At 38.4% G+C, this 21,962-nt stretch overlaps 1 protein-coding gene across 4 annotated transcripts in view; it reads left to right on the top strand.

Annotated features, from left to right (window-relative positions):
• The first annotated feature begins 375 nt into the window (after positions 1 to 375).
• Positions 376 to 21,962, top strand: part of WASHC4 (WASH complex subunit 4) — a 38,459-nt gene continuing 16,872 nt past the window's right edge. For 3 of the 4 annotated variants that reach the window (XM_014876973.2, XM_014876972.2, XM_088165393.1), the window contains exons 1-17: positions 376 to 523; positions 4,362 to 4,501; positions 5,563 to 5,616; positions 5,732 to 5,797; positions 5,966 to 6,011; positions 8,437 to 8,504; positions 10,786 to 10,868; positions 11,447 to 11,489; positions 11,990 to 12,093; positions 12,726 to 12,846; positions 14,301 to 14,424; positions 14,524 to 14,651; positions 15,236 to 15,396; positions 17,576 to 17,702; positions 19,030 to 19,155; positions 20,430 to 20,537; positions 21,771 to 21,917. In XM_014876973.2, the coding sequence (XP_014732459.1) occupies positions 463 to 523; positions 4,362 to 4,501; positions 5,563 to 5,616; positions 5,732 to 5,797; positions 5,966 to 6,011; positions 8,437 to 8,504; positions 10,786 to 10,868; positions 11,447 to 11,489; positions 11,990 to 12,093; positions 12,726 to 12,846; positions 14,301 to 14,424; positions 14,524 to 14,651; positions 15,236 to 15,396; positions 17,576 to 17,702; positions 19,030 to 19,155; positions 20,430 to 20,537; positions 21,771 to 21,917 (1,707 nt within the window). In that variant the 5' untranslated portion in view covers positions 376 to 462. Of the gene's footprint in view, positions 524 to 4,361; positions 4,502 to 5,562; positions 5,617 to 5,731; positions 5,798 to 5,965; positions 6,012 to 8,436; positions 8,505 to 10,785; positions 10,869 to 11,096; positions 11,185 to 11,446; positions 11,490 to 11,989; positions 12,094 to 12,725; positions 12,847 to 14,300; positions 14,425 to 14,523; positions 14,652 to 15,235; positions 15,397 to 17,575; positions 17,703 to 19,029; positions 19,156 to 20,429; positions 20,538 to 21,770; positions 21,918 to 21,962 lie in introns of those variants that run through there. The other variant, XM_014876974.2, reaches the window with a different exon arrangement.

Genomic DNA, 21,962 nt, shown 5'->3' with positions numbered 1-21,962 from the left:
GCTCCCTCCTGCCAGAGGCGCGGAGCCCGTGTCACAGGGACTGCGCTGGGGAAAAGCAGGAAAGCCCCCAAAGCCCCAGTGCGTCCGAGGCCGCCCTGCCTCACCCTTCACGACCGGCTCAAGCTGCCGGGGGTCTGAGGAAGGAGCGGGGAGAGCGAATCCCTGCCCTGCCCTGGGCACTCGGGCAGCGCCTCCCGCCCCGCGGGGCCTGCCTGCGCTCTCCCCCAGCCGCTGACGGCGCCGACCCCCGAGCGGCGGGCGGAGGGAGGGAGGGAGGAAAAGGAGGGAAGGAGGGAAGCAGGGAGGGGCGGCGGAGCGGCGCCAGCGCTGTCCCGCCTCCTCTCCCGGAGCCCAGGCTCCCCCTCCGCCTCCATTTCCCGGCGTGCGGCGCGGGCGCGGGGCAGGAAGTCCCGTGCGCCTGAGTCAGGGGCGGCCGGGCGGCTGCTGCCGGGGTCGGCGGCGATGGCGCTGGAGACCCTGTCCCCGGACTGGGAGTTCGACCGCCTCGACGACGGCTCACAGAGTGAGCGCCCGCGGAGGGCGGGGCGGGGCCGGCGGGTGTGCGGCGGGAGCCGCCTCGGAGCGGGGGGAGGCGCGGGCTGGGCAGCCCCTGGTCCCCCCGGACCGCCCCGCTGCATCCCCGCCGGGAACGGAACGGAGGGAGGGAGGGAGGAGGGGGAGGAAGCAGTCGCGGGAGCTGAGCGCGGTCGCCTCAGCGGGTCGCCCGCGGAGCCTGCCCCGCGCCCCAGCCGCCAGCCCGCCGCTGATCCCCCTGCGGCCCGGCCTGCGGGGTGGGCGGCCGCCGTGACCTTCTTTGCTCCCGCCACCCTCTCCGTAGCTGTCGGGGTTGTTTTGGGGTGGAGGGAGTGGCTTTTCCAGCCCTTCATCCTGTGCTCCCTCGGGGGAGTCGCCTGCGGTGCCCCCTGTGCGGCGGGCAGGGCCAGGCTCCTTGTGCCACCCTCTCTTCTCTTGCACGAACCGAGCCTGTCGTGGGAACCGTCTTTCTTTCCTTCCCGGGCATTTCTCGTGGCTCACAAATTTTTGCATTGGCTTCCTTGGTTATCCAGACAAGTCACATCAAGATATGTTGTCAGCAGTAAGTTGTACTCAGCTTTCATTGGTAAAGGCTCTCTGTCACGGGAGGTGGGCGGTCACTTGCAGTTTCACCTTTAAAATATAGTTGAATAAGATCTTACGATGCTGAAGTCTTTCACGATGGGTACGTGAAATCCACGTTTTACTCAGCCTGTGGAGGTGACCTAGTTTCTAAACAGGGAACTTATATGGTTGTCACACTGTAATACACACTGTAAATTGAACTGTGCCAAATTAATTATACCAGGTGTTGCTATGAAAATATGTCAGTCATGGACCAACTGTTTCACATACAATGTTATCCCAAGGGATTATACTGTTAATGCCATGTTCGTTTAGTCTGGATTTTGGTGCAAACTGCAGCTGTCCTGAGCAGAGCTTTTTATCAGTTCTGTAGTTGTGGAAAGGAAAATGTGGCTTTTACTCAAAGTACCAGAACTCTGCTACTTTGACATGAAGTGCAACTCCAGAAAATTGATGTGACTTAATATGCCCCACTATCATCATCTCGAGGGTGAAGAAACAGGCTGATCTTCCATCCAGAACAGCACACAGTGTTCTAGAGAAAAGCCAAAGAAAAATCCTGTGGCTTGAAAGGCATTTTCTGTTCTTGTCTACTTTCACTTTCCATTACTTTTCACTACCATTTAGCAATTACAACTTTCTCAACCGAGGACATGAGATGCTAAGTATGTTTGTTACAGCTCTGTCCTAGATATGTATGGCTATGGCACTTGCAGATCCTGCTGCCGATGAGTTAATTGAATATTGATATAAAGAAGTTAAGATTAAGTTGAAGGATCTGTGCTGCTGAGTTGATCTCTTGCACTGTTCCAACTATAATGCTTTAGTTTTATCACCTGAGGAGAAACGAAATCAAACTTTATTGTAAACACATGATACCTTATGAAGTATGTATGCTTGTCTGAAGAAAAGGATATCTGCTTCCTATGATATTTAATTTTTTTCTTCTGTGTGAGTCAGTTTATTTAGGAAAAATGTTCTGCATCTTAAAAAGCTTCCCTCATCTGCAAGTAATTTTTTATTTGTGCAACTCTGCCTATCTCTGGCTAGCTGAGAGCTTCCACTCTCTTGTCTCACTAAGAAAGTGAGAAATTATTCCTGCCTCTTATTTTATAGATGATAACAAATTGATGGCTATCAATGATTAAGTATTTGGAAGTATTTAATGAGCTGTAGTGTTGCTCAAATCCATAATTTATCTGCTGGAAAGGTGACAGTCTGTGGATCTCTAGCAGAGTGCTTTTGTGAGATTTTGTTTGAGAAATGCACGATGTTTTTGTTTCATAGGAGCTGATTTGAACAGCAGTGACAATTTCCTACTCTTGTATGACACTGAAGTTTTTTCTGTTCTTTCTATGAAGCCCCAGTGACTGTCAGGTTTTTTTTCTTAGTTTGTCTTTTATGTGAAGGGAGGAGATGTGATTGGGGAAGTATCAGAACATACCTTTTTAGTGTCTCCCCTTCTCCAGATTTTCTAGCGGAAAAGCACTGAAGCTGACATGGTAGATGGTTAAAAGCCAGCTGGTTTTAAAAAAGCCAGTAAAAACTGGTTTGCTGCAGCAGAGCTTACAGAAGATGCACTGGAAAGAACCTGAAGGATGAGATGGATTTGATTGAATAGAATAGTATGGTGATAAAACTTAAGGGCTACCCATCAGTGCCTGGAATGCTGCTGATGAAGAGTGTTTTGTTCACTTGCTTCTTCTCCTACATGAAATTCAGTCTCCTAATCTTGACAATGCCTGTGCACTGTCTAGGCTGCAGGTACTGCTAGAGCTCAATGGCACTAATGCCATTAATGTGGGAGAGTGTGCTGTGCTCCTTGGGTAGGCTTTGCAGTCTCTGTGTCTTTATGGTTGGCATTGCTGCTGCTTTCAAAGTATTATCTTAAAATTAATTCAGGTCTTCACTGCAGTAATTTCTCCTTCTCAATCTCAACCATAGTCCTCATCAAATTGTCTTTACTCATTCCTCCCTTTCTCAAAAATCTCAACTGCCTGGTGCAGTTTCTCAGTCAGGTGTTTTCTTTCTGCAAAAAATGTTTCAATGATAATTGATTCAGCAGTGCTCTCCCACTGAAGTAGCCATCAGCTACCATATGGCTCAGTTGTTTGCCATGAGGATGAGTAAGAGGTTGAATGTGCAGAATAAAAGAATATATTATTTATAACTTTCTAGGCCAGTCTGCTTGCTGAAATGTGAAAAGGGCACATATAAAGCTACATGACGGCTGAATTCTTGTGTAAGAAAAGCTCAGTTGTTCAGCTGACCTTCATTCTCTTTTTTAGATAATTCTAATTTCAACAAATACCAGAAGATCACAAACTGTTAGGAAGTGGGAAGACACTTTAGTCTTCTGCAAAAGGACTGTACTTCCTCAGTGTAGAAGGCTTGAGGTGTAATCATTTACTCTGTTCAGATTGTGCAGCTAAGTCAGTAATTGTGTATCATTTGAGGAGGAGTGGGAAGCATCTTAATATGGGAAATAAAAAAGCTTAGGATACAGAGCATGAAACTTTTTTTTGTACCAACTGCCTTTATATTTACTTTGCTAAGACCACTGTTGCTGGTGTTTGACCATCTGAATGTTAGCCTTTGAACCTATTTGTCCCTTTGAACCTGCTTTCCCCTGACGTTAGCAGGACAGCTGTGCATTTCAATGCCCAGCAGAAGAAGAATTCTGAGAAGGGTGAATTTGAAAGTGGAGGGGAATGACTAAAAGCCATAACCTTTCCATATAGTGCTCAAATAACTTACTGAGAGGTGCCAAGGAGAAGTGGAAAGAGGATTGCTGGAAATTCATCTGCTACTCAGGCAGAAATTATTAGACTCATTGCCTCAAAGTTTTTATATAAATGTATATGTACTGGTTCAGCTGGTGAGTAGGGTCTCCTGCTGTGTTACAATTTCTAAAGTAATTTCTCTGCTCAGCACCTTATGTGATTGTTAACATCTTAGTTTAACAATACATGTGCCTTTAAAAAATAATTTTCTGGATACTGCTTAGATGTCTGTTACTCTTCAGGTAGTATTTGAATTTCTTTTAAACCAACTGAGCTACAGGATTGTTTTTAAACAAATAAAAACTTTGTATTAAATCTGAATTTTATTAAAGGAAAATGCCACAGCAAAATAAGGAATACTGGACTAAAGTTAAATAACAACAGGTTAAATGTTTTTTAATAACATTTTTTGACGTTGCAGTTTATTGAATCATCCGTAAAAATGTTATCAATTCTCAGAAATTCATGCTGAAGTGCAGTTGAAGAATTATGGAAAATTTCTTGAGGAATATACATCTCAGCTGAAGAGAATTGAAGATGCTTTGGATGACTCTGTTGGAGATGTTTGGGACTTCAGTCTTGATCCCATTGCTTTGAAGGTCTTCATATTTTTAATATACATTGCAATTGTTACTTTCCTAGTTTGTCCATTCCTTCAAGAAAACTTCCTCAGAAGTAAAAGCTTGATGCATTTGTGCTCTTAAAATTTTGATTTTTGTGTTAGAGAAACCTATCCAATACTATTTTAATTATCATATAATTAATATATTGGTGCATATCATGTGAGAAGAAATTTTCGTATTATTATTTTCTAGTTTTATGGATACTAGCAAAAGTTAAATTAATTTCTAATTCTTTATGTGTTGGGAAGGCTGGTTTCAACAGACTTCTTCCCTGTGACTGTTAGTGTTTTTATCTGGGGGCTGGGGTTCCAGGAGACCTCACTAATAGTTGTAAAACTGCAGAGTGACCTGTGTGTGTATTTATAGGTTGTGTTTTGACCTAATGGCCTTGGCACAGTATTGGCTGCTTTCTTGGTCACAAATTCTCTGTCCTCTGTGGAGCATTAGCTTTTCCTCGTCACTGGATTTGCAGACATGATTTAAAAGTGCTTTTGTTGCCATATAAAACTTGTCTGTGCTGAAGGTGCACTCTCAAGCAATCATCTGTCTGAATAATTTGAATAAACTATGTGTAGGGCCACCACAGTACTGCATGTTTATGGACTAGTCAAAATCAGGCTGACTTAAGTACGAATTGTCAGTGCCTGCATACAGATGTATTTTCTGCTTCCTGTTTCTGGCATTTGGGATTATTAATTCTTGTTTTAGTTTTCCTGAGCTGTTTTTCTCCTACATAATGCCATAATGACCATGCTTTAGCTTTTCAAGTTTTTAAAGTAAATTGTTGTAAGTTCTATGTAACATACCTGCTGTTGTATTTCCAGTGAAGGCGAAGAGTGAAGGATTCCTGCAGTACAGGCTGTCAGTAATGTGCAATTGTAGCTCTCTTATTACTGACCCTGTTTGAGGTTAAACTGGGGGGAGTACTTACCTGGTTGGATAAATGTATTTTTGACTAATGTTTTCTAAAGTTGCTGATTTGTTGTTTCTCTTTGGTTGTTTAGTGTTTTTTTGTTTGCTTTTTGTTTTAATTTTAGCTTTTGCCATATGAACAGTCCTCCCTACTGGAGCTCATAAAGACAGAAAACAAGGTAAGCACTTTATGCTTAAAGGAAAAAAAAAAGTTATTCAGTCTCAACCCAAGTCCTCTAACTGTGAACTTGTTTGTAATCTGTGTGATTTTTTTTTCCCTCATTTTGAGTCTAGGTTCTAAACAAAGTTATAACTGTGTATGCTGCTCTTTGCTGTGAAATCAAGAAGTTAAAATATGAGGTAAATTCAGCTGACTTTTATTATTGTATGTGAAAAGTTTTGCATTTTGGCAAGCTGATACATAGATTTATTTTTATTAGTAAAGAAACAAAATATGTCTAAATAATTTTTTAGCTTGATTACATATATCCTATTTATTAAAAAACAAATTTCTGCTTTTGTTGTTAGGCAGAAACTAAATTTTATAATGGCCTCTTGTTTTATGGAGAAGGAGGTAAGTAGCTCCCTTTACTGTAAAAGTATGTAGTTTTGTATTATTGCTTATTGCAGGTTATATTAAATGCTACAACAACTGTAATTTTATTACATGGATACATGCTTTCTCTGTGATGTGCACCAGATAGAAAACTTTGAGGGTATAGGGACATATGTTAGTGTCTTGTAGCTGTCCTGAGTTGGCTTAAGATGATAAGGTTTACCTGTAAAGCCCTGCAGTAAGTATTCTTACATTAACTGGAAATTTTGTTGCAGCCTTAATTAACATTGGAAGTAGGGAATGTGAGGTGCTGAGGTTGTATTAAATGTCTTACATACAGCTTGTCTACTGCAGCAGCTATTTTGCAAGGTATGACATTGAAAACATTTTTCATACTAAACACATCCTAATCCAACTTTCTTTTGAGACTACAGTTGACATTGTTGTACTACATTTATTGTACTACAATACATGTACTACATGTATTGTAGTAAAACAATAAATCTGTGATTTAATTGTAGTAAAACAACGAAACCATTAATAAATAACTTGACCCAAGTCCTACCCTCTGTACTTACTTGATATTCCAAGATAAGTTGCAGTGTGTTGATGTCACCTGCCCTTCCAGTGCAGGTAACTCACTCTACACGTTTAGACAATGGTATAAGATGGGCACAAGTAATTGTAAGTCAGTTCACAGATCATGAGACACTGCTTTAGGTGAAAGCTGGTTTTTATCTTGGAGTTGAACTGGTAACTCCTGAATGATTGGCCTTAAGCTTCCACCTTAAGGGATACTAGTGTAGGAATAAGCACAGATCTTGGTCATAAGGATTGAATATATTCAAGAGTTGCTTCAGAGACCTATCACCCAACTTTGTGTCTATTCCAGTAATTTGAAAGAGGAAAAGGCATTGCATAGTAATATTGTAAAACGGCACTCTTAAAGCTTTTCAAGAGATGAGAGAGTGTGTTGGAAATATGAGGAAATGTGAAATCTTTGAGCTTGGGAGTCTTTATCATTCTTTTAAGTGCTATATAAGATAACTGTCATGGTTAAGGAGCATGGAAAAGTGGGGGATTTGGTAGCTTGTTATGTGAAGTTATGTTATGAAGTTTTTTGGTGTGGTTGTTTTTTTGTTTTTTTTTTTCCTTTTTTTCTTGGCTGACTTGCATGTCTTATCAGATATGGTTTTAAATGTTTTAAACTCATATGCTACCAAAATGATACTGGGAGATCCCTCAGAATTTTCCATGTCTCTAGCATGAAAAAGTCAGACTGTAACAGATTAATATCTTGCAGCAGCAGTTTGTTCCTGATGGGTGTTGTGCAGGGAATGCTTGGAAATGGCAGGAATTGAGAGGTCAGCCCTCTCAGAGTTAGGTAGGAGTGCAGAAATTATGTTCTGTATTTCTGTATCCCTACTTGTAGCATTTTCTTTGATAACAGCAAGCTTGCTTACTTTAAACAACTGGCAAAGTTACTGGCTCAAGGATGGTTGAAATTTAAACAAATACTATGCTGATTTTTTCCATCTGTGTAAAGAAAATATTTTTCCCCATCTTGTCTTTGCAGTGGCTGGGACTAGTCTAGGAACTTCAGGTAGTTGGAAAGAGGTTTTTTGGGACACACATTAAGGAGATTAAAGGTCACATAAAATGTGTAAAGGGGAAGAAATGCAATGTTTAGTATCCTGTCCCAGAGCTCCATATTAGAGAAGTATGGAGACTCCTTTAGTCTCTGACAGCTGTAAAAAAAATATGTTTTTTGTTGCAAGAAGGCAGGTAAACTTGTAATTTTACATGAGTTTTTCTTGCTCAGAGTGACCCAGAAAAAGAATCTCAAGTCAATAGCATCTATCTGTTGTCACATGGAAAAGACAGTATTTTGTCAGGTGATGTTCAAACCACTCCAGATGACTGAAACAGTTTGGCATGGGTGATGTAATTATTGTATTTCTGTGTTCTGTGTCATGCAGATAATGGTGTGAAGCTATGGTGGTAAGCCTGTTCTTTTGTGCAGAATATGTAGGAAAAAGAAAATTAATTCTTTCTGGTTAATCATGTACTACATTCTTTCAATAAAAAACATCTGGATGTTTCTTGCAAGATAAATACCTGGTATTTTCATGCAAATTTCTTAAAAATGGAAACATATGAGGTTACATAGAATGGGGTTTATTCCTTTTCTTTCAGATGGAGCCTTTTCCCAGCTTTGTATCTAATTTATAAACCATGTAGTTTTTAATGAAAAAGAAATTCCAAAAATAAGTCCATCTTAGGAAAGCAAAATGAGGAGGTTTTGAGGCTCCATCAATACACTTATAATAGTGCACTCTACTACTAGTATGGCAAATAAATGGCTTGGAGGGCAAGCTTCAATGTTAGTTTAACAGGTACGACACAAGTTTAAGAAAATGTTGACAAATGTTTCTCTTTTAAGCCACAGACTCCAGCATGGTGGAGGGAGATTGCCAAATACAGATGGGAAGATTTGTTTCTTTCTTGCAGGTAGAGTATATTTTGATTGTTTGACAGCAATTATAATCTTAATTTTACTTGCAAAATGGATTTAACAGTCTGCCATATCCTGTTTGCATTTTGCTGAAAGGCATAGCAGTCATTTGATATGTTACTGTGTTTTGCCTGCAGACCTGTCACAGCCAGCTGACGTATCCCACATTGTTTGGGGAATTTTTATACATCTTTCAGGAAATCTAGTGAGAAAAGGGATTAGAATTTACTTTAAAAGATTTTAGCAGGAGAAGAAAAATTGAGGTTGCTTTTATCTGATTTTAAAGATAGCTGGTTTTATGAGTTTGTTTAGTAAGTTTTCGTGTTCGTTGAACATTAGAAATGGGTTATGGGTTATTGGGTTTTTTTAGCTGGTAAAAGAAAGCAAAATCAAAGTATATACCTGAAAAAAATTGCTTGTATCTCCTTCAAACATTTTTGGAAGAACACTTATTTCTTATACAGTTTGGTTGTTTGGGATCCTTTGCATGAAAACAGGATCTGTTTTTATTCTGAGGATTTCCTGTGTTCTTGGGTTTCAGTCTATTGTGGAGTTTTTTGTCTTTAATATAACTTAAGTGACTGTCCCATTCCCAAAATGTTTCTATTTTTATGCAATGTTGCTTTTAAAGAAGTAGCTGTGGTGAAGTAGAGAATACAGAGGAAGCTTCCAGAATGTAGAAACAAATCCTGGTTTAACAAGAGCTAAAATTCCTGTTCTGATTGTGCAGCATGGCATTAAACTTTTTCTGTGTCATGACAAGACAAATGCTGTAGGAAGTAATTTCTCAACTTCCTTTACCATGCTGAAGTGCAGTGAATTCTTAAGATCTCTTGGGTTTTCTTTCCCATTTTCCAAGCTCTTTGTCTTACCAACTTTGTAGGTTTCATCTTTCATTTTCTGTTTTGCTTATGAAGTTTGTTCTTTTTTAGCAGCTGGATTCTCCTAAATCCATTCAGTGTTCTACATCCTTAGATTAGGAAATTCTGTTCTGGTCAGTGTTATAAGCATATCCAGGGGTGGTGTGGAAATATGAAGTTGACAAAAAGGTGAAAAGTTGCTTTGATAGAGCTGATGTCCATGTACTGGTTTATTGGCTCTTCTGGATTAGCTAGATGCAGTAGCCTCAAACTTGCTAGGTCAAAAATTTTTTTAAAAATACTATCAAAATAACACTCTGAAACATTAGTTTAAAATTGCAATCTTGTCTGTATTATGTAGCTTCTAATATGCATGTGCTGTTGAATTGGACTACTTTCCAGAAATTTTAAAATGGCAGCTGGTGCTGCCTCGCCAGGAAGCATGATCTCAGCTGTCTATTAGTCCATTCCTCTGGAATCTGTTGGCTTATTTCAGCTGCATTTGTTAGGGCAGTGCAAGTATAAAAAGTAATGTTTTGTGAAAACTGGTGATTAATAGAAGGCAGAAGCCCAAATAAGATCTATTTTTGATGGAGAGGAAGACAGAATTCAGCTGTTAGCCAGTCTACTGGCAGGCTCACTGTTCAGCCAGTGTGTGCTGTCTGCTATAAAGCCATCTGTGTGCTGACTGGCTAGACTCATCACAAACTGACATTTCTCTGATGCGATTTATAAGGTAAATTAATGAACAGATATTACTGCAGTTAAGGGAAACTCAGATTAATTTATCCTGTTGTTCAAGGAATGCCATATTATAATCCATTTTAGAAATTAAGATACTTCTTTACATGGTCAGAGTTGACATGTTCTTACTCATTTTGTGTTACATAATGAAGCCTAAGTTCTGTCTTTGTCAGACAAACCTTTCAAAGACATTGACTTTCTTTGTTTTAAAGCAGTAATCTGTGGTTTATCACTCTTACAGTAGGTACAGGCTTCTGTGGTAATTTCTAATTTGAATTTAACTATTACCAGCATCCAGAGTGTGACTCTTGAATCTAGTAGGGAAAAAGCACAGCCTCTGCTACCAGGGATATTGTCCCTGAAAATACTTGGGCTCCGTTGTCAAGTCACTTTTTGCTGTCTTTGATAACTTGAACCAATAGTGTAAGTTGTCAGAGTTGTACTGGAAGCTTGTGTTTGGTAGTTTCTTAGCTTAGTCCCAGACCCTTTTTCAGACCTGTTAGCGGGATGTTTTCCATCCTGCTGTAGATCTGTCCACTGACTTGGGTTAGGGATATACTTGGAGCTTTGGCTGCATATTCTGTAGTTTATGTTCAGTGTTTTTGGTGTAATGACAACTTATGTGTGAGGAGGATCTATACATTTATATGCATTTTATTTTCTTGTATTTCAGGAGCTGTCTTGCTTTGTTACCCGATGTTACGAAGTGGTGGTGAATGTAGTGCATCAGCTGGCTGTTCTGTATACCAGCAACAAGTAATTATTCCCTAAAATGTTGTATTGTAACTATGTAGAGTTAAATGTATAAAATATGAATGTTCTATTTAAAGCATGGTTATTTTTGGAATATTGTTGGCTAGAGATAGTATGCTTTGCTGTGCAAGTTTGGGTTTCATAAATGGTTATGGAAGTGGTTTTGTTTTATTTTCAGAAAAAATAGTGCTTGTATATAACTTCCTGTGTGGTGCTGGATGGATCAAGCTTGGACATGGCTTGATTAAATACAAAGTAATTTTATTCTCTGGGTGTGTCAAGGCTATTTGCATAACTGAATTGGGAATTGCTGACACAGGTATGCACTGAATATACTTGGTGGTTTCAACCAGTCACATGCTGTATCTTTAAAAATGCTGTATTAAATTTGATCAGAGCATACAGATTTCACATAGCATATACTTTTAATCAGGTTTTGATGTTCTTTTGTTTCCTGAAGTTACTATGTTAATGAAGAAAATTATACCCCAGGAAACAGGGAATACACCATGATACAGAACTGATAAATATGATCTGTTCTAAGGATTAAAAAGACATTAAAATATTGATTTTATTTACAGGAATGCACCTAAAATTATAGAGACATCTGGAGTTCATTTTCAGGTGGGAATGATTTGGAAATCTTTTGTTTGTGTTAATATATATAGGTCTTGATGATTAATCCTGAGAAAAACAGCATGAAAGTGACTTTTGAGTACAGCTTTCAATGTAAAGGTTTTATTTTATTAACCAGCTTTTTCTGGCCCTTGTATGGGAAGGCTTGGTGTCTCCATGTCTGACATATTCTAAGTTTCTTAGCAACAAAGTGTTTGCATGCTCCCATATTGCAATGTGTGCCTCTGCATAGACAATTTTAAAAATTGCGTCTTCAGTGTCAAGGAATTTAGTTTGTGTGTAGACATCCTTTTAATATTTCTTTTGTCAATACAAGTAAAATCTTTAAGCTGCCAAACCACAAATTCTCCTGTTTAACTCCCTAGATGATGCCTTGTTGGCTGAAAATATATTGAAAGGAACTGAAATTTTATGTGCCACATATGACTGCAGTAAACTTTCTAATAACTACAGTCCTTTTCATTCTTTTTTTTTCCCTTCACCAACAGGCAATGTATGAGCATCTAGGAGAGTTGCTCACAATCTTGATCACTCTGGATGAAATAATTGACAATCATGCCACACTGAAAGATCACTGGACCATGTACAAGAGGTGTGTCTGATGTGAAAAGTACTCCCACAACCTAAAAGATAAAAACATAAGCATCTGTATATGTTCCAAGTCAGTGTGGGAACGTGGATTTTGGTAATCTCTCCAGAAATTTAAGTGAAGAGTAGGGCTAAGCTCCCACAGTGTCCTAAGGGCACCAGTAAATATTTTTGTGTGAGTATGAATGTTGCATTTCCAGTGCAGGGTAAGCATCTTGGCAAGCAATGTAATAGTTGGTGGCGTTTAAAGAATATTCAGTGAAAAACTTAGTTGTGTAAAGAACTGAGCTAAGATTATCCCTGTCCATACTGATCATGGGAATGAGTGTACAGCTTTAAGAAGGCATGGTACTTTAAGTAAAAGCTGAAGAGTCAACAATTATAAAGGTAGCTGAATTAGTAGAATATTTACTCAGTCCTTGAAAACTGAAATAAATGGAAGTTACTCAAATGCAAATTGTTTATACAAACCTAGTGTATTTTTGTAGGTTGTTTGGTTGGTTGGTTTTGGTTTTTTTTACATCTGGGGTTGCTGCTAAGGGCAGGAGGGGGGAATCAAAATTCCTTATCAAAATAGTGTAGGATATGATAAAACTGTTACTATGTTTTAAGTGTGCTGTATCCTACCCCTTACAGGCTGCTAAAATCTGTCCATCACAACCCTTCTAAGTTTGGGATTCAAGAAGATAAACTAAAGCCATTTGAAAAACTGCTGTTAAAACTGGAATGCCAGTTACTTGATGGAATGATATTTCAGGTAATGAACTTAATATTGCCAGTATGATAGAGGAAGCTTACATGAAAGCAACACTCTTTTCAGAATGATTGGTTGGTTTGTTTGTATTTTGTTTTTGTTCTGGTTACAGTGATGTGTGAATTTGGCTCTTGCATCTGTGCCTGGGAGAAAAAAGGCTCTGTTGTAAGATCGTTTCTTGCTCTTCTCATGTGCTTGAACTGTGCCAAGCTTTGAATGGTAGCAGTAAATGCTGACTGTTTTGCTGAACTAGAGAAACACAGACAGCTTGGCATTAGGACTGTGTATTACCAGAATTCTGCTTTTGTTCACATAATAGGGATCAGGTTTACATAGCATAGGTCTTTATTTTAGCTGCAAATTAATTTGTTTCCTCAGTAATATTTAGAATATGTTGAGTGTGACCTATCATTCCTTGCATATGAGACAGGTTGCTGTCATTAGAGACCACTGTGGTGGGACATACCCCTGAAACATGCAGGAGCACAGGTGGAAAGGATTTTACTAAATTTTCAGTACAGTTAAATTTAATGTGTTCATACAAGAAGCCAGCTCTTTAGAAAAGTGTATATTACAGACATTGAAATGGGATGTTGTGGTATAGTGGGCAGAAGACAATGTTGTTGAACCTGGTCAAAGCAGGGTCTTGCTCAGCTCTTGCCATAACATCTTAAATGGCATTAGGGAAAAAGGGCTTGTTCTGTAAAAGCCTTCAAAGGGGAAATTGTAGGTAAATAATTAAGCACAGTTTAGCTTATTCTTTCCTATTGCTACCAGCTATTCAGTTTTCATGTTATATTTCCCTAATGCTGTATAAGTACAAAGACTTCATTATAGTTTTGAGACATCAATAGGATTTGGCTGGAATTCATTCAGGAAGTTTCTCCTCCTGTCCTGCAAATGCCTCTTCTCAGCAAAAATTCATTAAAAATATTAGATGCAGTTCTAATAAATACTTTTCTAATCTCTTTGGAAAGTATGAAATGCATCTCTATTTGTTTACTGTTGAGAGGTTTTGGGAGCTTTTGTAAACTGCCAGCAGTAGTGTGTGATTTTATGCTGCAAGGTCATGAGCCACATCCTACGAGTGACTTGTGTGTTAATCTTGCTTTAACGACAGTTAGTAACACATGTGGTAATACAAATATGCATCTAGTTTCTTAGCACTAGCTCATCAAATGTTTTTTTTTTTTAAATGCTCCTTAAAGGAAATGGAAAAATAAATAGAATGGGGGTTTGAATGTCAAGTGTAAGAGTGTTTTAATATTTTCTGGTTTTATACTTAATAATGTAAGCATAGTTAAGAATCTGTATGTTATAGAAGATTAAGGCTTACTTTAGGTTAGTCTTAAATCAGTGTGCTCTTCCGGTATTCTCTTGAAAACCTGTATTCTTTCAAGGTCCAAAACTCATGGCATTGTCTTCATGTATTGATGTTTTTCCTCCTTTTTACTCAGGCCTGCATAGAGCAGCAATTTGATTCTTTAAATGGTGGAGTGTCAGTGTCAAAGAACAGCACGTTTGCTGAAGAATTTGCTCATACTCTTCGTACAGCTTTCTCAAATGTCGAAGCCAAACTTGGTAATGCAAGCTCATGCTTTTCATGCCAGCTTCACTGTTTCTAAAATTGTTTATATTGTTTGTGTGGGAGTAAAATTCACAAAGGTATTTCTTTTTCAGGTGAACCTTCAGAAATTGACCAGAGAGATAAATATGTGGGCATCTGTGGCCTCTTTGTACTGCATTTTCAGATTTTTCGGACTGTAGACAAGAAATTTTATAAGTCATTGTTGGATGTCTGTAAAAAGGTGAATGCTTTATTCTTTTGTCTTTCAGTAATGAAGTAGATAATTTCCTGAGTTGCATAGCATAGCACAGACTTGGGAGAAGAAAGAACACAAAAAAGTCTGAAAACAGAGTTAAGAATTTTCTACTTTTGGTAATTCCTCCCTCCCATTTTCTTTTAAAGATGATCTAAAATGTGTGCACTCACATAGCAGCAAGGTAAAATAAACTTGCCATTTATATTAAAATCTTTCTTCTCAAGATTAATATGGCATTGAAGACAAAAAAATGAGTTCAGTTCTGGTGCTGAATAAATGCTGTAGGTTTTGACCATGGGTATAAACACTTGTTTTGGAAGGCCTCTAAGTGCAAAGTTGAGTGGGACGTTTTCATATTGGATGGCATGAAGAAATTATTAAGTTCACTAATATTGTTTGGAATCATTGAGAGTGATTATAATTTTTGCCATGATGTCCTTGGAGAACATCTAGGGAAACTTTTAACATCAATGTGATACTCTGTAGAAAACAGTTACACAGAAATAAACTGAACTGTGTTAGTTGTGTTTATTCACAATTATTTTGGCTTCCTTTTTTTATCTTCCCAGGTTCCAGCCATTACGTTAACAGCTAACATTATCTGGTTTGCTGACAACTTCCTGATTCAGAAGATTCCAGCTGCTGCCAAACTACTGGACAAGAAAAGTATTCACACAGTTAAAACACAAAGGGAGAACTTCCTACAGCAGAGGGCACAGTCACTTACCAAGTAGGCTTCCTAAATACTGCCTCATGATGCTATTTGGCAAATAGTTTTTAAGCACATAGGCTTTTTCATTCAGTGTAGTAGCATGTTGTGTGGTGTCTCTCAGTGGTGTTAGTCACTTGTTCCACTTCACTGCAGCAGAGTGTGTGTGTGTGTTAGTGTTGCTGCAAAAATTTGGGTCAAAGCTAAGCTGCTTTTCATGTCATGCTTTCAGAAAAATATATATTATTACTCCAAAATAACAATGTTCCTGGCAGTTTTTAATATTTGTTTCAGTTATTTCTGTTTCTATATTTTCAAATTCCCTTTTGTTTTTTTAAGCTAGTGTCTAGTAACCTGGGCTGCTTTGTTTTCTATTAGGGCTCTCTGCTTTCTGTGTTTATGGAGGTAAGTTGCTAGTAGGCTTATAGTGGAGCTTTCATCTGCTTGGTGATGATACTTTCTCTGCAAGCATTTCTTTCTTTGTGACTGTTTTTATTGCTTGTTTAATGGTGTTTGAAATTATCTGTATTTGAAGAAAGCCTCTCTTGTTTTGTGTTCTGCATGTAGTGTTCAGCTCACTTTTTCTCTTCTAAAAAATGCCTAAAGATGAGGTGGAATATTTTTAGCTGTTAGTCTTAAGGACAAGTGTCCTGCTTAGGAAGATAACAGGGCTAAGGTTTGTATGTTTCAGAACAAAACAAGAAAGTGTAAACCAGGGTCTGTGGAATGGCAGTGAAACCTTAGATTTTGCACATTGTCTTCCAACCCAATAAGCAAGCTGGCAGAACTGGGGAGATGGGAAGGAGAAAAAGCAGCTCTCTACCTGATTCCCTGACAGATTAGTTTCACTTCTGTTCTGTTTTCTTTTTCAATCCACTTTTTCCTGGCCCTGATTCTGTCCTGGGCTTTAATTCCTAGGTAGGGCATAACTGCACTGCTGCTTTGCTTCTGGTCTTGAGCAGTGGTACAAGTCTTAAGATTAAGAAAAAGTTCAGAAAAACATCTTGGTATTTGCATACATTTCATAGAAACGTAGAATCATTTAACTTGGAGAAAGCCTGAAAGATCACCAATTGTAACTCAGCACTGCCAAGTTCATCCCTAAGCCATGTCCCCAAGGCCCACATCTGCACATCTTTTAAATACCTCCTGCAATGGTGACCCAACCCCTTCCCTAGACAGCCTGTTCCAGTACGTAATAGCCTGTTTGATGAAGAAATTTTCCTAATATTCAATCTAAACCTTCTCTTGTGCAACTTGAGGCTGTTTTCTCTTGGCCTGTCACTTGGGAGAAGAGACCAGACCCCACCTCTCTAAAATTTCCTTTCAGGGAGTTGTGGAGAGCTGTGAGGTTTCCCTGGGCCTCCTTTTCTCCAGGCTGAACACCTTCAGCTCCCTTGCAGGCCTTATGCTCTTTCCCCAGCTTTGTTGCCTTACTTTGTACACACAATTTTAAAGATACTCTAATAAAATCCAGATTTTGCATCTGCTGATTTGAATTATGCAAATACTTTTTCTTGCTTGTTTACAAGTCCTTGCACTGCCTTTGTTAATTGGACTGTTCCCTAAATACAGGGACTCTTTTAAAAGGTGTAATTTTTGGTAACAGGATCAATGACCTAAATACTTTCTTGCTACAAGTACTGGAAGAAGTTGTATTACAGTGTCACAATTCTCTATTTAACTCTACTTAGCCATTTAACTGCAACTAGTGTAGTTCAAACAGATAAACTTCTGTAGAATTATGTTACTTAAGAGCAGTCCAGTCTGACATTGATGTAATGAAAAGTTATATTTGTTTGTGTGTGTGTGTAAGCAACAGAAATTCAAACTGGGATGAAAAAAGTAGCACCAGTGTTGGACTTCTCTGTCTAGTGCTTAAAAGCATTTTCTAACAGTTTTATATAGCCTTTTAATTTAAGGAAGTGTAGTATATACACTGCTAATGTGTTCTTTTGAAAAGTCGATGATTTTTGACTCGTACAAATATAATTAGCAGACTAACTAATCCTTACCTGTAGAGAATTAAAATGAGTAAAAGTATCAGAACCCTATAGTCATTTGGGAACCTGAGCTGTTATTTTGGGGACTGAAGGTTTAAAATAATTCTCTTGCAAGATTTAAAGTTTTGGAAAGAAATAAGGAAATCTTCATAATCTTCTTACTTGAAGTGAACAACATTCTCTGTTTCCTTCCCCAGAGATATGCAGTCATATTATGTTTTTGTGAGCTCGTGGATGACAAAAATGGAATCTGTCTTGTCCAAGGAGCAACGCACAGCAAAGTTTTCTGAAGATCTTGCCAACCGCTGCAATGTCTTCATCCAGGTGTGCAGTCTTTTAATGTGGTGATGCAGCAAACTGATGTTTTGGTGCAAGTTGTTGAACATAAAAAGAAGTCACAGGAATTCTGTGATCATAAGTGTGTTATTTCACAGTTTTGGAATTCTTATAAACCATTAATGCCCAATACTTGTCCAAGAAAATCTGTAAAAAGTTTTTTGATAAAGAATGTGGGGAAAGGGTATCTAAATGTTCATTGGCTAGAATTTTGGATTTTTCTCTTGACACCAGAAGTTAAGAAAACTTCATCTTCTCTGTAATAAAGGCTTTGAGTTTCTCTCCTTTTGAGTCGTGAGGTATTTAGAGTGGACTGAACCAGTGTCTATTTAGTTTTATTTAGGACAGTACTTACTCCCAGTAAAGGTTTTGTGTTGTTTCATTGTGCTTTGCCTAGTGATGGTACTTCGCAAGAATCTTACTATGTTCTGAGACAGCTGGTTTTCTTTTGGCCTACTAACAGCATGTAACAGTCTTAATGTAAGATGCATCTTATTTCTGAATTTATTTTTTGCTGGTTTCTATAAGTATCTATCTACCTGACAGAGATTTGATGAAAATAGATTTGTGAAAGAAGTGTGATCCTGGATCTTCTTTAGCCAAAGATAGGCATGTTCTAGGATCTGTGGTTTTTACATTTGAATTAGTTGCAGTGGACTTAAGAATTTGCTCCATACTGAATTGAGTTTCCTACACCACTTGCTGTCTTTTCCTAGTCTACTTTTCTTTTTTTTTGTTGTTACTACTTTTTCTTTGAAGTAAGTTTAATAATTGTTTGTCATGTTGTATACAATCAACATTGTATTTAAAAGCTTAGATATATTAATGTAGAAATAATTGTTATCTTTATTGTGGGATGGACATCTTATTTAGAAAGTATAAAACTGTGAATACTTGCCATTGTATTTGTTCCACTGGAATCTGGAAGGTTTTGATTGTTTTTGTGATGGGATGTTTCCTGGGGAGATGGGAATTGTTTGATGGGTTGGTTTACAATAGACTGAAATTATTAGACCTTTGAGGCTCTGTGATTATTTAACTCACTAACCTGTTCTTAATTGCAGTGGCTTTAGAAGAGGTTAATCAGATGATCTGATGAGTCATAGGCAGTTTCATAATGTCTGCTAATAAAAGGGTCTCATTCAACTTCTGGATTCCAGGCTTGCTTCATGTAGTGGAGTGGTAGGCTCTGTTGTGTAGGGGCAAAGGTTAGCTGTCTGTCATGTATGGAACAAAACAGAGAGCACTTATTTTATTGACATGTGGAAATATTAATTATTAATTTTTCTTCCCCTTGTATTCACCTTATTTTTAGGGTTTTCTTTATGCATACAGTCTTAGCACCACCATTAAAACTACAATGAATCTTTACATGACAATGCAAAAACCTATGACCAAAACCTCAGTAAAAGCCTTGTGCAGACTTGTGGAACTTCTAAAGGTAGGTCACTGGATGAAAATTATTTATTTCATGTAGGAATTACAGAGAACATTGACCAAACATCCCATATTAAAAAAAAAAACAAAAAACAACTGTCATGTGAAGTGGTTTTGCATGCATGGCTTCTTATTTGAGAATGGTTTGGTTAGAGAAGACCTGGAAGGCTAGGATAGGGTTTGTTTGTTTGTTTTGGTTTTTTTTTTTTTATAGCTTCTAACTAGCTTTCTTAGTTGATGTCACAGAATGGTTGAGGTTGGAGGGGATCTCTGGAGATCATTGGTCCAGCCTATCCCTGCTCAAGCAGAGACACCTAGAGCCAGTTGTCCAGAACTGTGTCCACATGACTTTTGCGTATCTCCAAGGGTGGAGACTCCAAAACCTTTCTGGGCAACCAGGCTGTGACAGTGCTTGATTACCCTCATAGTAAGAAAGTGTTTCATGACATTCAGAGGGAAACTTCTCTGTTTCTGTTTGTGCTCATTGCCCCTTGGTCTGTTCCTGGGCTCCTCTGACAAGAGCCTGGCTCCATCTTCTTTGCATACTCCCTCCAAGTGTTTATGTACAGTGATAAGATCTCCCTCCAAGCCTTTTCTTCTCTGGCTGAACAGCCCCAGCTCTCCCAGCCTTTCCTCACATGTGAGATGCTCCAGTCTGTGAATTGTTTTCATGGCCCTTGGCTGGACTCTCTCCATTTCTGTCTTGTACTGAGGAGCCCAGAACTGGACCCAGGACTCCAGATGTGGCCTCTCTAGTGCTGAAGAGGGGGAAGGGTCACCTCCCTTGAGCTGCCAGCAAAATGTTGTCCAGAGGAGCCAAAGCTACCATTGGACTTCTTTGGGATAAGGGCACATTGCTGCCTTGCACTCAACCTGCTGTCCACCAGGACCCCCCAAGTACTTTCCTTCTAAGCTGCTTTCCAGTTGGGTGATTCCTGGTATATACAGGTTTGTGGGAGATTGTTCCTCCCCAGGTGGGGCACTTCACATTTCTCTAGGTATTTTTTCCAAAAGGAAGATACTCTTTTTTTAGGATAACTTCAGAAAGCAGTGGTGAACAAAACTGGAAAAACTCAAACCAGAAAACAAAGCTTAGATCAATCCTGAAACTTTTCAATGCTCCTGAATAGTTTGATTTTCCGGGTTTCTATTGGTTAATTGTAACTGCTAGTAACAACATGTTACAAAATGGAAAGTGTGGGTGAGTCACACAGCATAAAGCAGGTTCTAAAGACAGCAGTTTTAACGCCAACTGATGTGTTTTGGGATTGACTTCAGGCAATAGAACATATGTTTTACCGAAGAAGCATGGTTGTGGCAGACTCTGTGACACACATCACTCAGCATCTGCAGTATCAGGCTCTTCACTCTATCTCTGTTGCCAAGGTATGTAATCCAATTTCTAGTAATTAATCTCCCTATTGAAGTATTTTCAAAAATATTGAATTTAAATTAAAGAGGTTTTTTGTATTTTTTTCAAAATTGGTAGTGTAATGCTCTATCATAATCCAGAGATATATAAGCTTTCCAGTAATTCCAAGCTTTTTCCTAGAAAACTGTACAGCATAGATGGTTACCTGGTTTTTGACCAAGAATGGTTCCCCTCTTCTAAACTGCTGCATCTCTTGTCATCTTCTTGTGTTCTTTTTGGGTTTTATTTCTAGTGAATTTTCACAAACTAACCTTTGCTTACCTCTTTTCTGATGCACATTCATAAGGCAATCTGTTGCAGCTCTAAGCAAACAGGCTGTTATTTAAATCTTTGTCTTCTTGGCAAAATAGCAGTACATGATGGCTTAGAGGAGCCTACTGTGGGCATAAATTCTGTTTCACGGGGGAATAAAATAGCTTATTTTGCTTGTCAAACCTTGAATTTCAGAATTTAGGGTGAAGGGGAAAGTGAAACTTTAGTATGCCTGTTCTGATGTGTTACTGATTGATTTTATTCTTTCGTCACATTCAGTAGCAGAGTTACAAAGGATGTATGCTGTTGTTACTAGTACAGCTATTAAATTTCCTTTTTATTTGGCTCTAATCTCAATTTATGTATCTGGTATATCTATATTTTCTAGGGTAAGCAAAAAAATAGTTGTACTTATAAAAAAATATACATATATATGTATATATATATATATCTATGTAGCAGGAGTAGCATGAACTAAAGAGGTTCTAAACTTCAAAGTCACTAAGAAAAACTATATCTTCAAACACTTCACATATATATCTTTAACAAACTTTTCAAATTATATCTGTAATTACAATTATTTTTAAATGAATAAAAATAAGCTAAAACTTTTGTATTGAAGAATATTGAAAAGAACACTTGACTACTTACCAGAAAATATGTAAAAAGGCAAATGTAGGTAGATAGAAGGATCCACTAGTATGACTTAACCTATGTTCATGTTGGTTGCACATATTCCAAGAGTATAGACAGGTAATGTTGCTGAATTGGCAGAGTAGGTGAATCTGGATTCCTTTAACTCTGTTCACAAAACAACTTGTTTGCAGAAATACTCAATTTATGACAAGTTCACAAGCTTCGGAAAGAAATAGCAAGCTATTGCCTTTGGGCTTAGGTAACTTTTCTCTGAATTTCTGTGTCTTTTTGTCATCAAGAAAAGGGTAATTTCTGATAAAAAGTACAGTGAGCAGCGCCTGGATGTCCTCTCTGCTTTGGTGTTGGCTGAGAACACCCTCAATGGGCCAAGTACAAGACAGAGGCGACTGATTGTTTCCCTTGCACTGAGTGTGGGAACACAGATGGTAAGTGCCATGATTGTTCCAGCCCTTCATTTGTTTTGTGGAGTG

The sequence above is a fragment of the Sturnus vulgaris genome, chromosome 5 (genome assembly GCF_052056855.1).
Source record: "Sturnus vulgaris isolate bStuVul1 chromosome 5, bStuVul1.hap1, whole genome shotgun sequence".
Lineage (NCBI taxonomy): Eukaryota > Metazoa > Chordata > Aves > Passeriformes > Sturnidae > Sturnus > Sturnus vulgaris.
The sequence above is the reverse complement of the archived record's forward strand: the minus strand, read 5'-3'. Positions and strand labels throughout refer to the sequence as shown.